Source organism: Diospyros lotus, chromosome 5, assembly GCF_014633365.1.
Source record: "Diospyros lotus cultivar Yz01 chromosome 5, ASM1463336v1, whole genome shotgun sequence".
NCBI classification, from domain to species: domain Eukaryota; kingdom Viridiplantae; phylum Streptophyta; class Magnoliopsida; order Ericales; family Ebenaceae; genus Diospyros; species Diospyros lotus.
Window position 1 is genome coordinate 33,195,787 of NC_068342.1, and position 22,032 is coordinate 33,217,818.

General features: G+C 39.5%; 1 protein-coding gene across 1 annotated transcript in view; it reads right to left on the reverse strand.

Moving 5' to 3' along the window:
• The window catches only part of LOC127801452 (transportin-1), an 82,487-nt gene that overhangs the window by 36,499 nt on the left and 23,956 nt on the right, over positions 1–22,032 (reverse strand). The window contains exons 8-12 of the mRNA XM_052336629.1: positions 10,357–10,423; positions 10,203–10,259; positions 10,089–10,118; positions 9,919–9,978; positions 9,602–9,715 (exon numbers count right to left, since the gene is read on the reverse strand). Of these exons, the coding sequence (XP_052192589.1) occupies positions 9,602–9,715; positions 9,919–9,978; positions 10,089–10,118; positions 10,203–10,259; positions 10,357–10,423 (328 nt within the window). The remainder of the gene's footprint in view (positions 1–9,601; positions 9,716–9,918; positions 9,979–10,088; positions 10,119–10,202; positions 10,260–10,356; positions 10,424–22,032) is intronic.

Consider the following 22,032-nt stretch of genomic DNA (forward strand, 5'->3'; position numbering starts at 1 on the left):
TTGATAGTTTCCTTCATTTGGTCTTTTCCTTTGGCCTATATATTGTTCTCATAGCTAGGGTGTTGTAATCACTTGTATTAGATTAGCTTGGGTTATCTCGGGAGAGTTTCTTTAGCTATTAGCATTTGTATATCTCTTGTTTTATTCTAGAAGGATTGTTTCTAGAATGGTTAGTTAGCAGATTTGTTAAATCAGTTAGTTGATTGTAACTTCTGGTAGTTTTAAATAGCTTTCTGTTTTCTGCCTCTATGCTGGATAAATAGAGGTCGGGTGTGAGTCCTTAGCATAGGCTTTTTATTCTGTCTTGGGATGTGAGGGAGAGAGGAGTATGTGCAGGTTTTACTTGAGTACTAAGTGGGTATATCTTTGTATTTTGGGTAGGGAAACTCTCAACAGCTCTGGGTATAAGGCTAGTGAGATTATTGATGCATGTAATCCTTCAAGTTTCATTCAAGATAGTGAAGATAAAGTGCCTAGGGCAGTTTGGATGTAGGTCTTGTTAAAAGACCGAACCAGGATAAATTTCTTGGTGTTCTTGCTTCTCGGATTGTGCTCTTGTTTTCTGTATTACCATCAATCTTGTGTGTCATCAAGGTGAGTGATTCTGAGAGTGACTTTTCGTTGTGAAGAAGAGTGTTATTGAGAGTTAGAAAGTTGGGGGATTATTCCAACATAGGGATTGTACCATCGGAGCATATATTATCAATAAACATAGAGATTAGGATATGGAGATTAGGAAACCCTAGACATTGTCCAAGTTCCAATCCCCCTCGCCAACCGGTTCCAAAATCCGACCAGCTGACATCTACACACGCACTGGATTCCCAAGCCACCGTTGACGTCGCTACTGCAGTCAAGCCTAGTCACTAACGTCAACACACGCACTACATTCCCAAGCCGCCGTTGACATTGCTGATGTAGTCAAGCCTCAATGCCGTTGAAGCACACCCCGATCCCAAAGTAGTCACCTCCATCACTACTGGAATAGGTCTAAGCATTGCCGCCATCACTAGCTATCATTCCTACCAACTTGCCATTGCAACCCAATCATCTTGATACACTGTCCACCATCACCTTCCACCACCAAATGAAAACCCACTTTGGCTTCATGGCAGACATCCCTCCATTGCCAACCAATTTGGAGTTCGCACATACCTCCTCCAACCACAGCCCAAACCCTAATCCAATCATCCCAACCTCTTTTCTTCCAATGGTCCCAAGCCTACAAACCTCTAACTTTAATCTCGCCATTCAAATCACCCAACACAAAATCAACAGGGTGAACTTACGTGAGTGGTTTCAATCAATTCTTCTAGTCATTAAAGGGAAGGGGAAGATGGGCTACTTGACGGGCGAAATTGTTGCTCCATCGGCAACTGATTTGGCATACAAGATGTGGGAGGCTGAAAATCCCATCGCTATGGCATGGCTAATCAACTCCATAGAACCGAAAATCAGGAGGACATACCTGTTCTACAACGTAGCCCATGAGATTTGGACAACGATTCAAGAGATGTACTCTGATCTCCAAAATTCTACTCAATGCTTCGGATTCAGTCTGCCATCTGTAACACTCGACAAGGGATTAGGCCATTCACCGAATATTTCAACATTTTAATTGAGTTATGGCAAGAAATGGATTTATTCTACACTATTAAATGGAAATGTTCCGATGATGGTCTTCTGTATAACCAAATGTTGGAGAAAGGATGGATGTTTGATTTCAAAGAACTAGATAAAGTCTGAGGGCGTATTCTCAGGATAAAACCCTTGCCCTCAATCAAGGAAGTCTTTGCCATGGTACGAAGGGAGGAAAGTCTAAGGCAAGTGATGTTGGATCCAAGCCCATTACAAGAAAAGACCCTACTAGGATTTGCCCTAGTCACCAATTGAGGAGATGCGAGCAACTACTCCCGACCACAATGCCCAAAAGAGAACAAATCTTGGTGCGACCACTATCACAAGCCCTACCACATCAAAGAGACCTATTGGCACCCTCATGGGAAACCTACAGATCGGAAACCCAAAAGTTAACATAAGCAACATGCGACAGCACATGTAGCTTAGTCCTTTTCAAACCCAAAAAAAAAAAACTGACTACAGCTTCGTTCACTAATGAGCAAATGGAAATGTTAAAGAATCTACTAACTCAATCCCGATTTGAATCAACTGCTCCTTCCACTTTTGCTGCCAATGTCGCCCAAAAAGGTTCCTCTCAATCCTTTTCATTTTTGTCAAAACAAATTTCTAGCAATGAAGGGATTGTTGATTCAGGGGCCTTCGACCACATGACTAGGTCATCTTCTCTTCATATCGATAGTGTGTTGGAGAGGTAAAAATTACTATCACTGATGGGAGCTCTTAAAGTGTTCCTAGTATTGGAAATCTAAATTTATTTGGGTTAAAGCTCGACTCTATCCTTCATGTCCCCAACTTACACTATAATCTCATTTCCCAACTTACACTATAATCTCATTTCTACTAGCAAGTTAACCAAAGATCAAAACTTTGTAGTAATGTTTTTTCCTACTCATTGTGAATGTTAGGATTTATCTACTGGGACAAGGACTGATCAGATATCGTGGCAGGATAGTGGTGGGGAATGATCAAAGGCTCAAAAGAAGGATTCTGCAATCCTTGCATGACTCCCCCTTGGGGGGCCATTCTGGAATTCAAGATACCTACCACAAGGTAAGACATATGTTCTTTTAGACAGGACTCAAGAAGGAAGTAGTGGAATTTGTGATGTCTTGCCCTACTTCGGTGCAAGCACGAGCATATGGCCATACCAAGACTCCCCCAACCATTGGCCATCCTAGAACAGGCTTGGGAAAGGGTGTCTATTGACTTCATTGAAGGACTACCCAGGTCAGAGGGCAAGGATGCTATATTGGTAATTGTGGACAGATTAACAAAGTTAGCATTGTCCATGGCATACCATCTAGAAATGGATGGGCAAACGAAGAGAGTGAATTAATGTTTGGAGTCCTACCAATGATGTATGTGTTTTGCCAAGCCCAAGAGTTGGAGCAGATGGCTATCTATGGCACAGTGGTGGTACAATTCAAGCTCCCACAGTGCCAACAAGAAGTCTCCATTTGAGGCATTATTTGGGTACCCAGCCCCTCTCCTACCTGCCCTAATGAATGCCCCCACAACAGTGTCTATCATGGAAGAGTATTTACAACAAAGACAGAGAGTGACACAACTCTGAAGAAGGAACTAACCACAGCTCAAAACTAGATGAAGCAAGTGGCGGATAGAAGGAGGAGTGATCCGAACTTTAATGTGGGTGATAAGAGTATATCTGAAGGTCAAGAGGTTCCTCCAACACTCTTTCTCATCAACCCCTGCCTCTAAGTTGAGCCCCAAGTACTTTGGGCCATATATGGTGCTTGCTAAAGTGGGCAAGGTAGCTTACAGGCAACAATTGCCTGAAGGGACAACCACTCATCTAGTGGTCCATGTGTCATTACTGAAGAAAGCAATGGAGCCTACAACCACAACTAGCCCCCATCTTCCCCCAGTAGATGAAGACAGAGAGGTGCCCATGGAACCCCAAGTTATTGTGGACCAAGGGATCACCTACAAGGATGCTATTCCCCTAACTGAAGTGTTGGTCCAATGGAGCCACCTGCACCCAGATAATGCAACCTGCGAACACCTACCAGACTTGCTAAAGCAATACCCCCAAGTAGCCCAACTACTGTCCTTTCTTGGGGACAAGAAAGATCTCAATGAGAGGGGAAATGTCACGACCCTAGAGGGCGGGCAAGGGCATGAATGTAAATAGTAGTTAGTGGAAAGACTGTAATTAACCTGGTATTATAATAAGCCATAGCTATACTAAATGGTTGCAACTCTAACAACTTGTACCCTTGCGGTTACAACCATAAGGCTGCCTGTAAAAGGATAAGAGGCACCGAGGATGGGATTTATGCAATCGAATAGAACATAAATCTTACCCTCCAAAATTCTCTCTCTCTCTCTCTCTCTCTCTCTCTCTCTCTCTTCCTCTCAGTTCTCCCTCCTCCTTTCAAATTCTCTCTCTCTCTCCCTCCAATTTGAATTCTATAGCTACTTAATTTTCCCAAACTACATGAGTCTCAGATCTAAGACTTATCACAGATCTTTTATTGGCCCCAGCTTAAAAGGTATGTGACTGAGTATGTATTAGTTTGTGACACTTGCAGCCGTTGCAAGTATGAGATAGTAGCCCCATCAAGCTTACTACAACCCCTACCTATCCCTACACAAGCATGGAAAAGTATAAGTATGGACTTTATTGAAGGCCTGCCTAAATCAGAGAAAGTGTTAAACAGAGAACTCTAATCTTCTAAAATCACTCAAAAACCTCACTGAATTCAAACAACAATCAAGACAGAAAGTAAACAATACAAACAAAATTGGAATATAAAAGAAAATCAAACTAGATTGCAGCACACACGATATACCCTGGTTCATGCCATTTACATGGCACTACATCTAGCAATCCAAGAAGCAACCAATCCGCTAGAATCGTATGAGAAACCAGTACAAGAATACCCCTATTTCACCTCACCTTGCCTCTCGAATACAATACTCTAACTGAAGACAACAAGAACTACAAACTCACAGCTCTTCCTCTCACCTCTCACTGTATCCAAACACAAGGGAAAGAAAGATACAATTGATTGATGATAAGACTGACCTCTGCACCCTTCTATTTATAAACTAAGGGGGCGAAACTACCTAAGGGAAAAATAACTAACTCATAAAAATCAAAACTACCCTTAGTAATTACAATTAGTTACATTTAAATCCTATTAACTAACTGCTGCCAAATCATCTCATATTTCTTCCTAATTTCTCCCATAATTCCAACATTCTATTACTTTGGGCAAAACAGTAACAGAAAGGATTGTATTCGAGTAGTGGTGGACAGGTTTACCAAATTTGCACACTTTATTGGCTTAACCCATCCCTTTTTTGCCCAAGAAGTGGCCAAGGTTTCCTTGGATCAGATTATGAAGCTGCACGAAATTCCCAACTCAATAGTCTCTGATAAAGACAAGATCTTCACCAACTTATTCTGGCAGGAATTGATGAGATCCCTAGGGGTGAAGATGAAAATGTCTACAGCTTACCATCCCCAAACGGATGGTCAGACTGAACAGGTGAATCAGTGTGTGGAAGGATACCTATAGTGCTTATGTTTTTTGCATCCTAAGGGGTGGCATAAGTGGATTTCGCTTGCACAATGGTGGTATAACTCCAACCACCATGCATCAATCAAGAGATCACCCTTTGAAGCATTGTTTGGCTACCAGCCCCCACTACATCCAACAGTAGGGGAACATACTATAGTGGCAACTGTGGAGGCATATTTAGAAAAAAGGCAAAGAGTGATGTAACAACTTAAAGAGGAACTTGCGTTGGCTCAAAACCGCATGAAGCAATAGGCAAATAGAAGGAAGAGTGAAAGGGAGTTTGATATGGGGGAGAAAGTATATTTGAGGCTCAAGCCAGCCCATCTCAAGACAATTGCTCGAGGGTAGATAACCAAATTGAGCCCCAGGTACTATGGACCCTACCTAATTAAAGCTAAGGTGGGAAAAGTGGCATATAAACTACAACTACCTAAGGAGTCAAGGATTCACCCAGTCCTTCACATCTCTTTACTCAAGAGATCAGTGGGGGCACAACAGGTGGCTTCCAACCTACCTCAATTATCGAGAGAAGTGGATGTGACAACAGAACCCAACTCAATACTAGACAGGAGAGTTTTGTACAAGCATGGAGCCCCTATCATACAAGTGCTGGTGAAGTGGTCCAACCTCCATCACAACAACAACACTTGGGAATATTTGCTTGGCTTATTAAGGTAATTTCCCCAAACAGCCAGCCTACTCAACATTTCTTGAGGATAAGAAAAGTCTCAAACAAAGGGGAAATTTGTCATGGTATAAGTACTTAGAAAGAGAATGTACCAAGCAAGTGGCATGGCCTCCACGTGCAAACGGTTAGAGAGTTGGGTAGTTAATTCTAGAAAGGGTAACACTGTAAATAAAGCTTCCTTTTGGCAGGAGCATGTGGCCGCGAGATCCTCTATATAAAGGACCCAATTACTTGTAATGAGGCATGCTGAAAATTGAATTCAAATTCATTCTAATTTCTCTCTCTTTCTCGATTCTCTCTTTCTCTCTCTCATTTCTATCCGTCCTTCTTCAATTCAATGGAATTTTTCACGAATTCTTGAGAATTACTTTCAGATCTCTCAAGATCTAACACTCTTCAGGATCAAAAGTGGAAGGAAGTTGTAATGGAGGAAATGACAACGCTAAATGAGAACAAGACTTAGGATATTGTTCCTCTGACCAAAGGGAAGAAGACTGTGGGGTGTAAGTGGATCTTTACCACAAAATTGAATGTTGATGGACATATAGGCAGATACAAGGCAAGGCAAATTGCTCATGGGTATACACAGACCTATGGTATAGATTACGAGAAAACATTTTCTCTCGTTGCCAAGTTGAATTCTATTAGAGTTCTTATCTCTCTTGTTGCCCGTCTGGATTGGGACTTGCACCAAATGGATGTGAAGAATGCCTTTTTGAACGGAAACTTGGAAGAAGAAGTATATATGAGACTCTTTCCTAGATTGAAAGGGGATAAAGCAGGCATGGTGTGATAACTAAGAAAGTCCCAAAGTGTGGTTAACTCAATTCAATGCAATTATGAAGCAATTCAGCTACATTCAAAGTCAGGCTAATCATACTCTCTTTGTAAAAAGGTCGAAAGATGAGAAAATGACTATACTGATCATCTATGTAGATGATATGGTGATTATTGGGGATGACACACAAGAAATCATCAGACTCAAAGATCAATTGCAAGCAAAATCCAAAGTGAAAGATCTCGAGCACCTACAATACTTTCTTGGGATGAAAATTGCTAGGAGTAAAAAGGTCATCTTTATTTCCCAAAAGAAGTACCCCTTGGATCTACTGAAGGAGACAAGGAAGCTGGGAAATTCTTCACTGGCTAAAGAGTAATCCAGGAAAGGGTTTACTATTCAGAAAGAATGACCAATAAGGTGTTGATTGCTATATAGATGCAGACTAGGTAGGTTCAATTGAAGACACAAAATCCACCACTAGGTATTGCACAAGAGTATGGAGAAATGTGGTGACCTGGAGAAGAAAGAAACATACAGTGGTTGCAATTAGTAGTGCGAAGGTTGAATATAAGGCAATCGCTCAAGGGGTGTGTGAATTAATCTGAATTAGTAGGTTGCTGCAAGACCTATCTATTCCAATGGAAGGACCTATGAAACTATTCAATGATAGTAAATATGTCATCAGCATAGTTCATAATCTTATTCAACGCAACAAAATGAAACTCGTGAGGATTGATAGAAACTTCATCAAGTTATAGATCGACAGTGGAACATTCACTTTGCACTACATTCCAACAAAGCAGCAGGAAGCTAATCTTCTTACAAAAGCCCTGCCAAAGCAAGACTTTGAAGCAAACGTTAGCAAGTTGAAAATGATGGATATCTATTCACCAGATCAAAGGGGAGTGTTGGAAGATTGGCAAGATCAAAACAAATCAGGAAGATATCAATATTTCCTTTTACATCATTTCCTTTCATAGCTGATTTCTCTTTCAAATTATTTCCTAGTTTAGAGATTTAGTAGTTGATAGTTTCCTTAATTTGTTCTTTCTTTGGCATATATATTGTTCTCATAACTAAGGATTGTATCATCGGAGAATATATTATCAATAAACATAGAGATTTCATTATGCACAATTTTTAAGCTTCAAAAATAAAAGTCGGCCTCCCATAGCTTTTCGTAAACGCTGATGTGAAGTCTTTTAAGCTAGTTAACATTTTGGTTGTTTAAGCCGAGCTAAACAAGGTAACTTTTTTAAAAAAGCTAATCCATAGCTTTAAAGCAAGTGTACACTAGCTTTTAAGTCTAGCCAAGCACCCTCATAACAGTAAGATTTTATTAAATATAAAAGGAAAACAGCTATAAGACCAACTTTGTCATATGACACAAAATGTCAGGCAGTATAGCATCAACATATGCAAAGTACGAGCACTACCGAGATAAGGATGTTAAGATGGATATGCAGCCACACAAGAAAAAATAAGATTATAAATGAGGTTGTTTGTTATAAAATTAAAATGAAACAAGATTAAGATGGTTTAGTTACATGAGAAGAAAGACCAACATGAGGAGAGTGGGTGGAATTAAACAAGTATTTAGCAAAAAAGGTAGAGGAAAACCAAGAAAAACCTGATAGGAGACACTTAGGTTTGATATTAATTACACGAGTTATAGAAGATAAGGTCCTAGATAGAAATTTACGGAAAGCTAGAACTCATGTGGCCAATCCAACATAACACGATGGAGGCTTGGTGTTGTTTTTCCATTCCCACTTAGGTATCACAGATCCATATTAGATACTAAATATCATTTTATAAAGAACACCTCCTTTTGATAAGTAACTACAATAAAGAAAGGAACAAACAGGTGTGACCATGCATGGTGTACTCCAGGCAACTTTCAACTAGAATTTAAACACCTTATAATTCTCAAGTTTTTCCAACCTATTAAACTGAGTAATTGGCACATATCATGGATACAGAATCTTATTATGACATTTGGTGTCTTGTGTTCCGGCACTTCCATTTATCTCTAACTGATATGATTGCAGAATAAGTGAATGAACAGGTTTTCAAACAAATTTTGACGCAGAAGGAAAGAAAAATTCCCTAAGGCTGTGTTTAAGAGAGATATAGCAATGGAATTGAATGGAATGAATTATAAATCAGTGGAACTGAAATAAAGAAAATGGAATAAAAGATTCTTTCTCCTTGTTTGGGAGAGGATAGGATGAAAAGTAATGGAATTGGATGAAGTAATGGATAGGCTGAGCACTATTAGTCTTCTTTCCATCCAAGCTCCTCCAATTTAGGGGAGACTAATGTGCTCATATTAAGAAGATTGGATGGAATCCATCCAATCCCTTTCCATTCCATTACTAAAAGGCCTTCCAAACAAAGAGAATCTATTTCCATCCTTCACCATTCCATCCTGAGTTCCATCCAATCCCTTTCCATTCCATTACTAAAAAGCATTCCAAACAAAGAGAATCTATTTCCATCCTTCACCTTTCCATCCTGAGTTCCATCCAATCCCTTTCCATTCCATTACTAAAAAGCATTCCAAACAAAGAGAATCTATTTCCATCCTTCACCTTTCCATCCTTTGACATTCCATCCAACTGCATTACTTCCCACTCTCCCAAACACACCCTAACTCATGCCAGCAAATATGTTGCCTGTACAACACAAGAAAATACCCCACAAATCCAACTTCACAATTTTTACATTAGACCGTGTAGTAGAATTTAAATCATTAAAAAGGTGAGTAGCCTGGCTTTGCCTGAAATAAAAAGGGACACAATTGCTCAGCAAATCGATGGCAAGACCCCACCACACCACCACCCACACCCACACACAAAAATCTCCAGCAAGGGTAGCAGAGGTAAAGAGAAACATAAACTGCTACAAAAAGTTGAACTGTAGCTACAGATAGATAACTACCTGAACTATAGGCATCAATGGTGGTAAAATTTCATCACCAAACACATTTGAGAGCATATCCAAAGCAGCTGCACTGCACTTCCGTAAATTCCAAATGTTGACTATGTCATCATCCTGCAATTAGAAAATCTGAAAAGGTTAACAGAAGAAGTTCTAGACAGTGACCTCATTTTGCCAACAGTAGTCCAGATAAGTAATAAAAACATCATTCACCAGAATATAAAAGCAATCAGAATTATATTGGTATATCAAAAAAGATTCTTCAAGGAATCTAAATGATGAATGTTAAGAAAAACATAACAAGTTTGGAAGCGCACCTCATCTTCTGCATTCTCAGATCCATGCAAACGTGATGAATGAAAGCGGGGCCTCAGATCCTGTGCAGAAAGGTTTTATTAAGATTATGTCTATGAATATAACAGACTAAACAGGATTCATCGATACAGGGAAAACAAAATATCCAGGTAATTAACAATAGAATATGTACCTGATCTCGATCTGGCATTGACCCATCTTCCTGTAATACATACAATATTACGAAAAGAATGAATCAGAGTATCAAGGATAAAATGAAAACAGACCATGGCCCAAAAAATCTAACCTCCGCATCCACAAGGGACTCATCATCATCGGCATAAACCATGTTTGACAACAGAACCTACAAAATTGTAGCACATATATCATTAACATTTGAATATTCTTCAGTTAAAATGTGATTAACATTTTGAAGAGAAGGGCGGTGGCTTGCAGCATACTGGAATTAGGCGTGGCAAGAATTCTCTTAGGTTATCAGGTGGTAACTGAACTTCACAATATGCAGACCTGTGAGGAATGATCATCGAGTTAGAAAAGCAACCATGAAATTAACCTGAGAGTCAGAATTCAACCAAATATCATAAGTCGGAAAACATGATTCACGAGTAATTAGTCTGAGGAATATAAGTAAAGGTATCTTATGCTCTCCAGGAGAAAACACAGGAAGAAATTGATATGATATGAATACTGAAATGGTCAATCAAATCTTTGAAATGATTAAAGCTTTCCAACTAATTGACCATCATAAACTCTTTATTATTATTGGGATATAATTTTGATGTCTGGTCTTTGTCAATGTGGGATTGCAGGACATCCACATCTAACCTATGTGGTCGCATGCTTGGGGCAAAACTCAAGCTCTGAAATCATAAATAAAGGCTCCCAAACTAATTGGCCATCATGCCATTTGATTTAGCAGACAGGTTCAGTCAATCATTATTTCAGTTATCTAGTTAGTCTTTTACATCATATACTCATTTTGTAAGATTATTAGGCCTATTAATGATGTTTGTTTTGTCTTGCAATGTGGGATTGCAGGGCATCATCACATCTCATCACTCATGTAGCAACCCAGTCCGACATATGACTTTCTCAAAAAAAAAAAAAAATTGTAGTTAAATACTTAATTATGAGAAATTTGATATTTCGGATTAATTTTAAGTCTAGAATGTGTTGGCTTGCATTGGAAGCATTCTGATGTGATTTAGGCTCACAAGAAAAGAAGAATTGAAATCTGAAGGCATTCAGCCAACTAAGAGGATCAACCCAGCTGACCGAGATGGAAATGTCACGAACCTAGGGTTCGTGATAGGTTAAAGAGGAATTGGGCAATGAAATCAGAATTGTAGGAGGGGGAAATGGGGGAAGAAATCAGTAGAAAGGGAGAGAGTAATAGAGAGAAATGTAGAGAGGAAATCAGAGATTCAATATTAATTTCAGCATACCCTCTCTTCTTACAATGGGCCTTTTTATAGGCCTTAGCTAGCTCCCTAACTAATTTCTAACAGCACCCATGTGCTCCTAACAAACACCCAAATATCTCCTAACAAACTAATATAACTAATTACATTATTGCCCTTCTAATTACCCTTAGTACATGACAGGAAACCCAAAGTGGCATAGCTCACTGGATTGATTCAGTCAACTGAGAAGCACAACCCATTTGACTTACATTTCGAAAAATGAGGATCATAGTGCAACTCAAGTCAGAACTGCACATAACTAACCTGGTTACAAACATCTGCTTTTCCTGCCCCAAAAGCTTAAAAGTAAAGAGCATAACTCATTGGTCCATCAGATTATTTATTCAAAATCTGGGCAGGTCACCAGCTAGAAGAAAGTCAACTGTGTTCTTATGGATGATGGAGCACCCTCACAGCAAGCGACAATTATGAGCTCAGGCTAAGATTTTATTGGCCAGCACAGAGGATGTCTTACTAGTGCCTTCAAGATATTTGTCAATTTGAAGGGCATCAACTGTCATTTGACCATTCTAAACTTGATCCCAAGGAAGAGATCACACTCATAACTAGAAAGGAGAAGGTCATGGAGACTTCATCGATCCCCGCACAAAGAGTTTGGCAAGTCAAATCATGCTTGATGGCAACTGGCCACAGTTGGGGAAGTGCTGATGCAACAGTAACATGCATGCCCACAAAGATGATGGCAACCGGTAGTCCCTATTATTTCTTTAATTGCATTTTAGTCCTTGTTTGTAACCGCCTTTATCTCTTATAAATAGAGGCAAATAGGTTCACGGATAGGGTATACAGCATTCATTCTTTTTATTTTTATCTTGCACGGGCTCTAGAGAGAATTGAGAGAGAGCTTCGCTCGGTCCTTATATTCTCAAGAGGGAGGGCTATTGTTCATAGCCAAGAGTGTGCAAGAGGGAGTGTTATATCCTATTGCTTTCTAGTGGATTCTGTCAAGCATCAACAATCTAGATGTAGGGCATTTTATGCTTGAACCAGGATAAATTCTTGCCTCTTTACTTTCTGTTACTGTTTTTGATTTACTCTAATATCTGTCAGTCTATTTCTATTTCTATTCCTATCGGGTGAGATTTCTCCGTGAGAAAGTGAGGTTCCTTGTGTGATAATTGGTCCTAGATTCAACAATTTGCTATCAGAGCTTAAGATCACACACAATCACTTTCAATATTCATCCAAAAACCCTTAGAACAGTCTTAGAAACCTAAGGAAATGGCTTTGTCCGGTTCCGCATCAAGGTACGATATTGGAAATTTTAATGGTTCAAATCATTTTTCTTTATGGAAAATAAAAATGCAGGCCCTCCTCACTAATCTTGGATTAAAGGAGGTGCTAAAAGAGGAATCAAATGATAAAGGAAAAGTAGGGGATGGGGCAAAGACGCTCTTGGCAGATCAGAGAGTGGATATAGAGGAGAAAGCTTTTAATACTTTGATTCTCAATTTAGGAGATAAGGAATTAAGGGAAGTATCTAAGATAACTACAACTTTAGAAATCTAGAAAAAAATTGGATAGTCTCTATCTAACAAAAACCTTCTCAAGTCTATTATATCCAAAGACAAAATTCTTTATATTTAAGATGAAAGAAACTCCGCCTGAGGATGTTATCTATTGCCGGTACCAAGCTCAGAAAAAGGAGAAGGGTTATGTTAGATAGCCAATGGCCAATGTAAAACCTACTTGGATCCAAAACATGAACTCTAGACAAACTATGAAAAACCGTTGGGGCATAACCCTTCATAGCAACGCACTACATTGCCCGCGTGCAGTGTTCTGAAAGGCGCTAGGAGGGCGCCAAGCTGGGGCCTAGCGCCTAGACGAGGCTTAGGAAAACTGCTGTTTTTTTTTTTTTTTTTTTTTTTAACTTTCTAATGTAATTTGATGTTATTTTCAATTAAATTAAAGTTGAAAAGCATCAATAATGCAACATAAACCAATAATACAACAATAATTGACATTGAATGATTGAATTAAAATAGACAACTAGCTATTAGCTAACAAACAAAGCCAAGAGCCAAAAATAAGCCCAAGCAGCACCACTGTAACAGCAAGCAGCAACAAAGACGCTTGCTTGCAAGTTATAAATATTAAATTTTTTAAAATATTAATAATAATAATTAATAAATATTTGAATAACAAATAATCAAATATTAACATAAATACTAAATTAAATAAAAAAAACAAAAAGAAAACAAAAGAGAGTAAGCAGCAGGGTTGTTGCTTACCGAAGGAGGCGGAGGGTGAGTGAAGAAGATGAAGCTACAAGAGACAACCAGAGTATAGCGGTGTGCGAGCACGAGACGGTGGCGACGGCAACTCTGCAACTACAAGAAGAGACGGTGGCAGCGGCGACTCTGCAACTACAAGAGACAATGGTGGCGTGCGAGCACGAGAGAGGCGACGGCGACTGTGCAATAGACTGTTGGTGGCAGTGCACGCGAGAGAGAAGGGGAAATCAACGAGAGATAAGGGGTAATGGGTAAGGGAAAACAAAACCCTAAAAAATTTATACTAAAATGCTTCACGCGGCCCAGGCGGCCAATTAGGCCATAATCGGCCAGGCGGTTCACACGGCTAAGCGTCCACCTTGGCTGCCTAGGCGCCGCCCGAAACCGATTAGCCGGGCCGGCGCCTAAGGTGGCCGATTTGGCCACAATCGCGGCGGCCAGCGGCCACCTAGGCCGCATTTTAGTTCACTACTCGTGTGTAGTGTCAAGTGAGCTAGGGCCGCTACATCGGCGTTCGGATGTAGTGACAAATGAGCAAGGGTCCTCACATTTGCTTGGACGGATGCGAGTAAAAAAGCTAGTCCACAATCAAAACCAAAATCAAAAACAAAATCAAATTGAAAGTCAAAGCTAAAATCAAAATCATAGATTAGGATTGAGTCATGGAACATAAGAACATTAACAGACAAAGCTATGGAAGTAGTAGATGTGATGATTAGGAGAAAGATTAATATTATGTGCCTTCAAGAGACAAGATGGGTAGGGAGAAAAGTAAAAACTTTATCATAAACTGGATATAAAATATGGTACACAGGAAATGATCAAGCGAAAAATGGAATGACGATTATTATGGATAAAAGCTTAGTAGATGAGGTAGTGGATGTAAAGAGAATAGGGGATAGGATAATTATGGTGAAGGTTAGTCTAAGAAGAATGACTATGAATATCTTTAGTACATATGCACCACAAGCGAGGTTGAGGAGATAAAAGTAAAATTCTGGGAGGACCTAGAGGGACTCATACAAATGATACCAAGAGGAGAGAAAGTGATTATAGGAGATGACTTAAATGATCACGTGGGTAGAGACAGAAACGGCTATAGAGAGGAACATGGAGGGTATGGATTCAGGAAAATTAATAATGAGGGTAAGTCTATTCTAGATTTTGTTATGGCATATGAGCTCATCATAATCAATACTAGGTTCAAAAAAAGGGACAAACACTTAAATCACATATAAAAATGTCATATTAAGCACCCAAATAGATTACTTCCTCATGAGACAAGACGATCGGTTATGTTGTAGGGATTTAAGGTGACTTAAATAGATTACTTCAATGATGGTGGGGAGACAAAAGTTAGGTTAGGACATCTTAGTAACTCCGAAGAGAACGTGATCTATACATTTTATCGATGCATAAGTTAAAAAGAAATAAGGCAAGCATTAAAAAAGATAAAAAATCATAAGGCAGTGGAACCGAATAATATACCAATAGAAGCATGGAAATGCATGAGAGAAGAGGGCATCTCTTGGCTAACGAAACTATTTAACGCGATCCTTAAATCAAAAAAGAGGCCAGATGAGTGGAGGAAAAGTATTTTGGTTCCTATATACAAGAACAAAGGAGATGTTCAAAACTGTGAAAATTACAGAGGAATTAAGTTAATGAACCATACCATGAAACTCTGGAAAAGAGTAATAGAGCAGAGGCCTAGAAAAGAAACAGACGTTTCGAAAAATCAATTTGGTTTCATGCTTGGTAGGTCAACAATGGAAGTTATATATCTATTAAGGCGCCTAATGCAAAGGTATCAGGATCATCAGAAGGACTTGCATATGATGTTTATAGATCTAGAAAAGGCCTATGATAGGGTCCCTAAAAAAGTATTATGGAGGGTTTTAGAGAAAAAATGAGTCAGAATAGCCTATATACAAGCCCTTAAGGACATGTATCACGATGCAAAAACAAGGGTCAAAACATGCGAAGGGGATACTGAACCGTTTAAAATTACAATGGGACTGCATCAATGTTCTGCACTAAGTCCATACATATTTCCTTTAGTAATGGATGAACTCACTAAACACATTCAGACAAAGATGTCATGGTGTATGCTATTTAAAGATGACATAGTGTTGGTGGATGAAACAAAAGAGGGAATGAACACTAAGCTTGAGTTATGGAGAAATAATTTAAAATCTAAGGGATTTAAATTAAGTAGAAGGAAAACAGAATATATGGAATGTAAATTTAATAACAATGCAAGAGTAGAGGATGCTAAAATAAAATTAGAAGACCAAATCATATGAAGAAAAAACCATTTTCGATATTTGGGATCAGTGATTCAGAAAGATAGAGAAATTCACGAGAATGTCACGCATACAATTAAGGTAGGTTGGCTAAAATGGACAAATGCATCGAAGGTGTTATGTGATTGTAAAATCCAATTAAAACTGAAAGAAAAATTCTATAGGACAGCTATAAGACCAGTTTTGTTGTATGGCTCAAAATATTGGGCAGTCAAATACCAGCATGAGCAAAAGATTAGCGTAGCGGAGATGAGCATGCTAAGATAGATGTGTGGCCATACAAGAAAAGATAAAATTAAAAATGAGGTTATTCCTAATAAGGTAGGAGTAGTGCCAATCGAGTAGAAGATGAAAGAGACTATACTAAGATGGTTTGGTCATGTGAGAAGAAGACCAAGAGACGCTCTGGTGATGAGAGTTGATGAAATGGAACAATTAGTCAAAAAATGAGGTAGAGGCAGAGCCAAGAAGACTTTAAGAGAGACATTAAAGTTTAATATAAAGTGTATGGGCCTAAATGAAGATATGACAAAAGACATAAATACATGGAAGTCTAGAATTCATATAGTCGACCTCACATAGTGGGATAAAGGTTGGATATGTTGTTGTTTTATTTAGGATGAAAGAAAATCAAAAGTTGCAAGATCATATAGATGAGTTCAACAAACTCTGTCTAGATTTAGAAAACATCAGTGTCAAGTATGATGATGAAGATAGGGCATTAGTTTTATTGAACTCTTTGCCTCAATTGTATGAGCACTTTGTTGATATTTTGCAACATGGCAAGGATAAATTGTCTTTAAAAGATGTAATAGGAGCTCTAAATTCAAAAGACTTGAGGTATAATCAGGAAGAAAAATCCTCCAGTGGTGATGTATTGACAGCTAGGTCTGGGAGTTCCAAGAAGGATCACAAAGGAAGGAAGAAATTTAGATATAAGTCAAGAAATAGGAGAAATCCATTTAAATGTTATCATTACCAAGAAGGGCATTTTAAAAGAAATTGCCCAAAGAGAAATAAAGATTTCAAGGAGAAGAATGCCTCGGATGGTGGAGCATCAGTGTGTGAGTTTGGGTATGATAGTTCTGATGCACTAACAGTGTGAGAGAACTCGGTGAAGAAAATATGGATTATGGATTTCAATTGTTCCTTCCACATAACACCCAATAGACACTGGTTTGTAAATTACCAGGCCACTGATGGGGGCAAGGTCCTTCTAGGACATGATCGTGAGTGTAAGGTCTTTGGAATAGGAGATGTACGGCTTAAGATGCATGACAATACTTATAGGATCCTTCAAACTGTAAGACACATTCTTGAATTAAAAAGAAACTTAATCTCTCTTGGTGAATTAACTAGAAATGGCTATAGTTTTAAGGGAGAGGGAGATACACTTAAGGTATCCAAAGGATCCCTAGAGTGTATGAAGGCCAGCCAGTAGAACGAAATATATGAAGCAGCAGTGGCAAGTGATAAGGCAGCTACAATATCAAGATTGTGGCACCTTCGGATGGCTAATATAAGTGAGTTTGGCCTTAAAGAATTAGCCAAACAAGGGATGTTAAAAGAAAACCAAGTGGCAGGTTTAGATAAATGTGAATCTTGTATATATGGAAAGGCCACTAAGGCAAAATTTAATAAAACATTATACACTCATCTAAGGGACCCCTAAACTATATCCATAGTAATCTATGGGGACCTACCCAAACTATTACTTATGGTGGAGCTAGGTATTTTTTGTCCATAATTGATGATTTCTCAAGAATGGTATGGATTTATGTTTTGAAAACCAAATAACATACTTTTGAGGCATTCAAAACATGGAAAACCATGATAGAGAATCAAAAGGGGAGGAAGATAAAAAACCATTAAGACTGACAACGGCCTTGAATTCTGCAATAAGAAGTTCACAGACCTATGTAAAGATAGTGGAATAATTAGGCATTTGACTGCACCAGGAAACCCTAGACAAAATGGCCTTGCCGAAAGGATGAATAGGACACTCCTAGAGAGAATTAGGTGTATGCTATTTCATGCAAACCTATCAAAGGCATTTTGGGGAGAGGTTGTGAATACAGCAGTCTATGTTCTAAATAGGTCTCCATCAACAGCTATCGATTTTAAGACCCCTTATGAAAAATGGACAGGACATAAACATATCCTAAAACACCTAAGGGTATTCAGGTGTATTCAATATGCCCATGTAAAACAAGGAAAGCTGGAACCTAGGGCACAAAAATGTATTTTTATAGGATATCCAGCTAGGGTAAGTAAAAGGGTACAAGCTATGGAGTCTAGAACCTAAAATCCAAAGGATTATAGTTACAAGGGATGTCATCTTTGATGAGAAATCTGTAGCTAAAGGACTGCATGATAATGGTAGTAAGGAGCCAACATCTACAATAAAAAATGTAGATATAGAATGGCAGGAAAATATACTTAGTGTAGAAGCATCAGGCTCTCAAAGCCAGGGTTTGGAACATCAGATAGATCTAGAGGAGCCCATAGCTGACCAAGATTTTGACCCTCAAGAAGAGAGAAAGGGGGGATCGAATGTAGAAGATGAACTTGACTAGCGTAGGTATAATGTTGCTCGAGATAGGCAAAAAAGGAAATCTAAACCCCCTAAGAGATATGGCTTTTCAGACCTGGTTTCCTAATGCATTTACAAGTGCATCGAAGGTAGTAGGGGAGGAATCCCTAACTTATGAGGAAGCTATAGCCTCTAAGGATTCAAGGAAGTGGATTGAGGCTATGAAATCAGAAATTAATTCATTAAGAAAGAATGAGACTTGGACCTTAGTTGAAAGGCCTAAGGGACAAAGAGTAGTGGGTTGTAAATGGCTCTATAAAATAAAGGAAGGAGCCGGGAAGGATTCTAAGCCTAGATATAAAGCTAGGCTGGCTGCAAGAGGATTTACACAGGTTGTAGGAATAGATTATAATGAAGCCTTTTTCCCCTGTGGTTAGGCACACCTCAATTAGAATACTCCTTGCAATGACAGCCTATATGGACTTGGAGTTGAAACAAATGGATGTCACAACTACCTTCTTACATGGAGAATTAGATGAAAAGATTCTCATGGAGTAGCCTAAGGGGTTCGAGTCTAAAGGAAAAGTAGAGCAAGTTTGCCTTCTTAGGAAATCCCTATATAGACTAAAACAATCCCCACATCAATGGTATAAAAGATTTGATATTTTTATGATTGAACATGGGTTTGTTAGGAGTTCATATGATTGTTGTGTATACTTTAAGCAAGTATCAAACAACATATTCTTGTACCTCCTATTGTATGTTGACAATATGTTGATTGCAAGCCAATCAAGGGAGGAAATCCAGCAGTTAAAGCTGGACTTAAAGTCAGCTTTTGAAATGAAAGATTTAGGAGAAGCAAGGAATATATTGGGAATTGAAATTAAAAGGGATAAAAAGATAAGAACCCTAGGACTATCACAAGAAAATTATCTAAGGAAATTAATCCAAAGATTTAGAATGGTTGAGGCAAAAGCTATAAGCACACCATTTGCCCAGCATTTTAAGCTATCAGCAAGTCAATCTCCTATAAATGAGGAAGATAAGAGAAATGAGAGATGTACCATACTCAAGTGCTGTAGGAAGCTTGATGTACAGCATGGTCTGTACTCGGCCAGATCTTGCACATGCCATGAGAGTGGTTAGCCAGTTTATGGCAAACCCAGGGAAGGCTCATAGAGTGAAGTTAGGTGAATGTTCAAGTACCTAAGAGGATCATTAGGCACTGGTTTGGTTTATCATGGAGCAGAAAAGGGAATAGAAGCCAAAATCCTAGGATACTCATATGCAAACTATGCAGCGAATTAGGATACGAGAAGCTTGTCATGAACCTAGGGCTTAACCTAGGATCAGTTTGGGAATCAGAAGAATCCGATTCAACTACGACCAAGAACAGAAGCAAATTAGGGGGGAATTTGAAAGAATGCGGGAGAGATTAGAAGAAGTGTTAGGGGGATTAGAAGAACAGAAAAGAAGGAGATGAAGATCAAGGAAGGGGAGAGAATTTGGAGCAGGAGAAAACATATTTCATTTCATTAATTCAAGTATGAAAATCTCATCCGTTTACATAGCCTTATATAGACATATTTGCTCATAACTAACTGCATAACAACACCCATGTGTTTCTAACCAAATGCTAAAATATCTAAAATATCTTCTAACAACTATTATAAACCTATTACTATATTCCCCTTCTATGGATCCTTGGTGTCAAGCCTCGAGTATGAGGCTTGGGCAATTCTCGAAGAATCGGGAATTTGAGAAAGAGAAAGGGAGGGAGGATTTGAATTAAGAAGAGGGAGAGAGAAATTAGAGAGGGAAAGATCTGAATGTATTCATTGATAGATCCCATCCTCACATACAATGCCCTTTTATAGGTTCGCCCAACTGGTTGTTATTACAACCGATTCCTACAAGTGGCTTAGGCGGAACCGCCCCGCACATGCAATCTGTTATTACATTCTGCTATTACCTCATATAGCTATGCATCTATAGTTTATTACACTTAAGCCATTAGGCTTGTAACAGTCCCGGCCCCTTAAAATCTTCCTTGTCCCCAAGGAAGGTGAGTAGTTTAGCAACACATGGGAATTCATTCAACAGCTGGGGAAGGTATTCCCAAATGGTATACTCAAGGTTCGATTGGACCACTAAACCAATACTTGGATGAGAGGTACAGGGCCCTGATGGACTACTCTCCGATCAATGATGGCTAGTGGTTCCTCGTCGTCGTCGGCCTCTTCGGCTGTAGGAGGTGGTTCTGAGCCCACAGTAGCATTAGACTCGATGAACTTCTTCAATAGGGAGACATGCGGGCGACATTCCACGTGGGAGGGTAACTACAGTTTGTAGGCGACTTGACCCACCCGTTCCAAGATAAGAAATGGTCCGAAGTACTTAGGACTGAGCTTGGTGGGGGTGACGTTGGAAAAAGAGGACTGTAGGAACCGTCGAACCTTTAAGAAGACCCGATCGCCTACTTCGAAGTTTCGATCACTGCGTTTGCGGTCTGCGACTTGTTTCATCTTGTTGTTAGCGGTAGCCAACTCTTGCTTGAGTAGTGAGATCATCTCCTGGCGGTCTTGCAAATACTCGGTTGCGTTAGTTCACGCCCTGTTGGTACCCGTCGTGGCAGGCATTATAGGTGTCTGGTAACCAAATAGAGCATCAAAGGGAGTCTTCTTGATAGTGTTGTGGTAAGTTGTGTTATACCACCACTGAGCTAAAGAAAGCCACTTACCCCAACTCTTAGGCCGAGCAAAACACATACATCGCAAGTAAGATTCCAAGCACTAGTTGACCCTTTTAGCCTGCCCATCGGACTCCGGATGGTATGCTGATGACGTGTAGACTCACCCCTAGGTTCTTGAACAATTCTTGCCAGAAATGGCTAGTAAATATTTTGTCTCGATCTGAGACGATGGATTTAGGTAGGCCATGCAATTTGGCCACTGTATCAATGAACACTCGGGCAATCTCCTGGGCTGTGAATGGGTGAGTGAGGCCAATGAAGTGAGTAAATTCGGTCAGCCTGTCGACCACAACTAGAATCGCGTTTCGGCCTTCTGATTTGGGTAAGCCCTCGATGAAATCCATGGATATCTCTTCTCATGCTCTGTCTGGTATAGCCAATGGCTGTAACAATCCTGGATAAGCCACTTGTTCATGCTTGCATCGTTGGCACGTCATGCAAGCTGCCACAAACTCCATAACTTCTTTTTTGAGGCCAGGCCAAAAGAACATCTGTCGAACCCGGTAATAAGTAACTCTAACCCCTGAGTGTCCACCTAGTGGAGAGCTATGTAATGCTTGTAAGATCTTAGCTCTTAGTTCCCTGTCATTGCCCACGACCAACCTGCCCTTAAACCTGATCAACCCATTGGCCATAGAATACCCCTGTTCATTGGTGTGCCGCACGGCCAATTGGGTTTGGAGGGATTTGGTCCACTCAGACTTCTCATAGCTTCCAGTAACTTCTTTGACCCAATCAGGCACCATGGCAGTGAAAGCCTTACATTCCCCTATTTCTGATCTTCGTGACAGAGCATCTGCCACA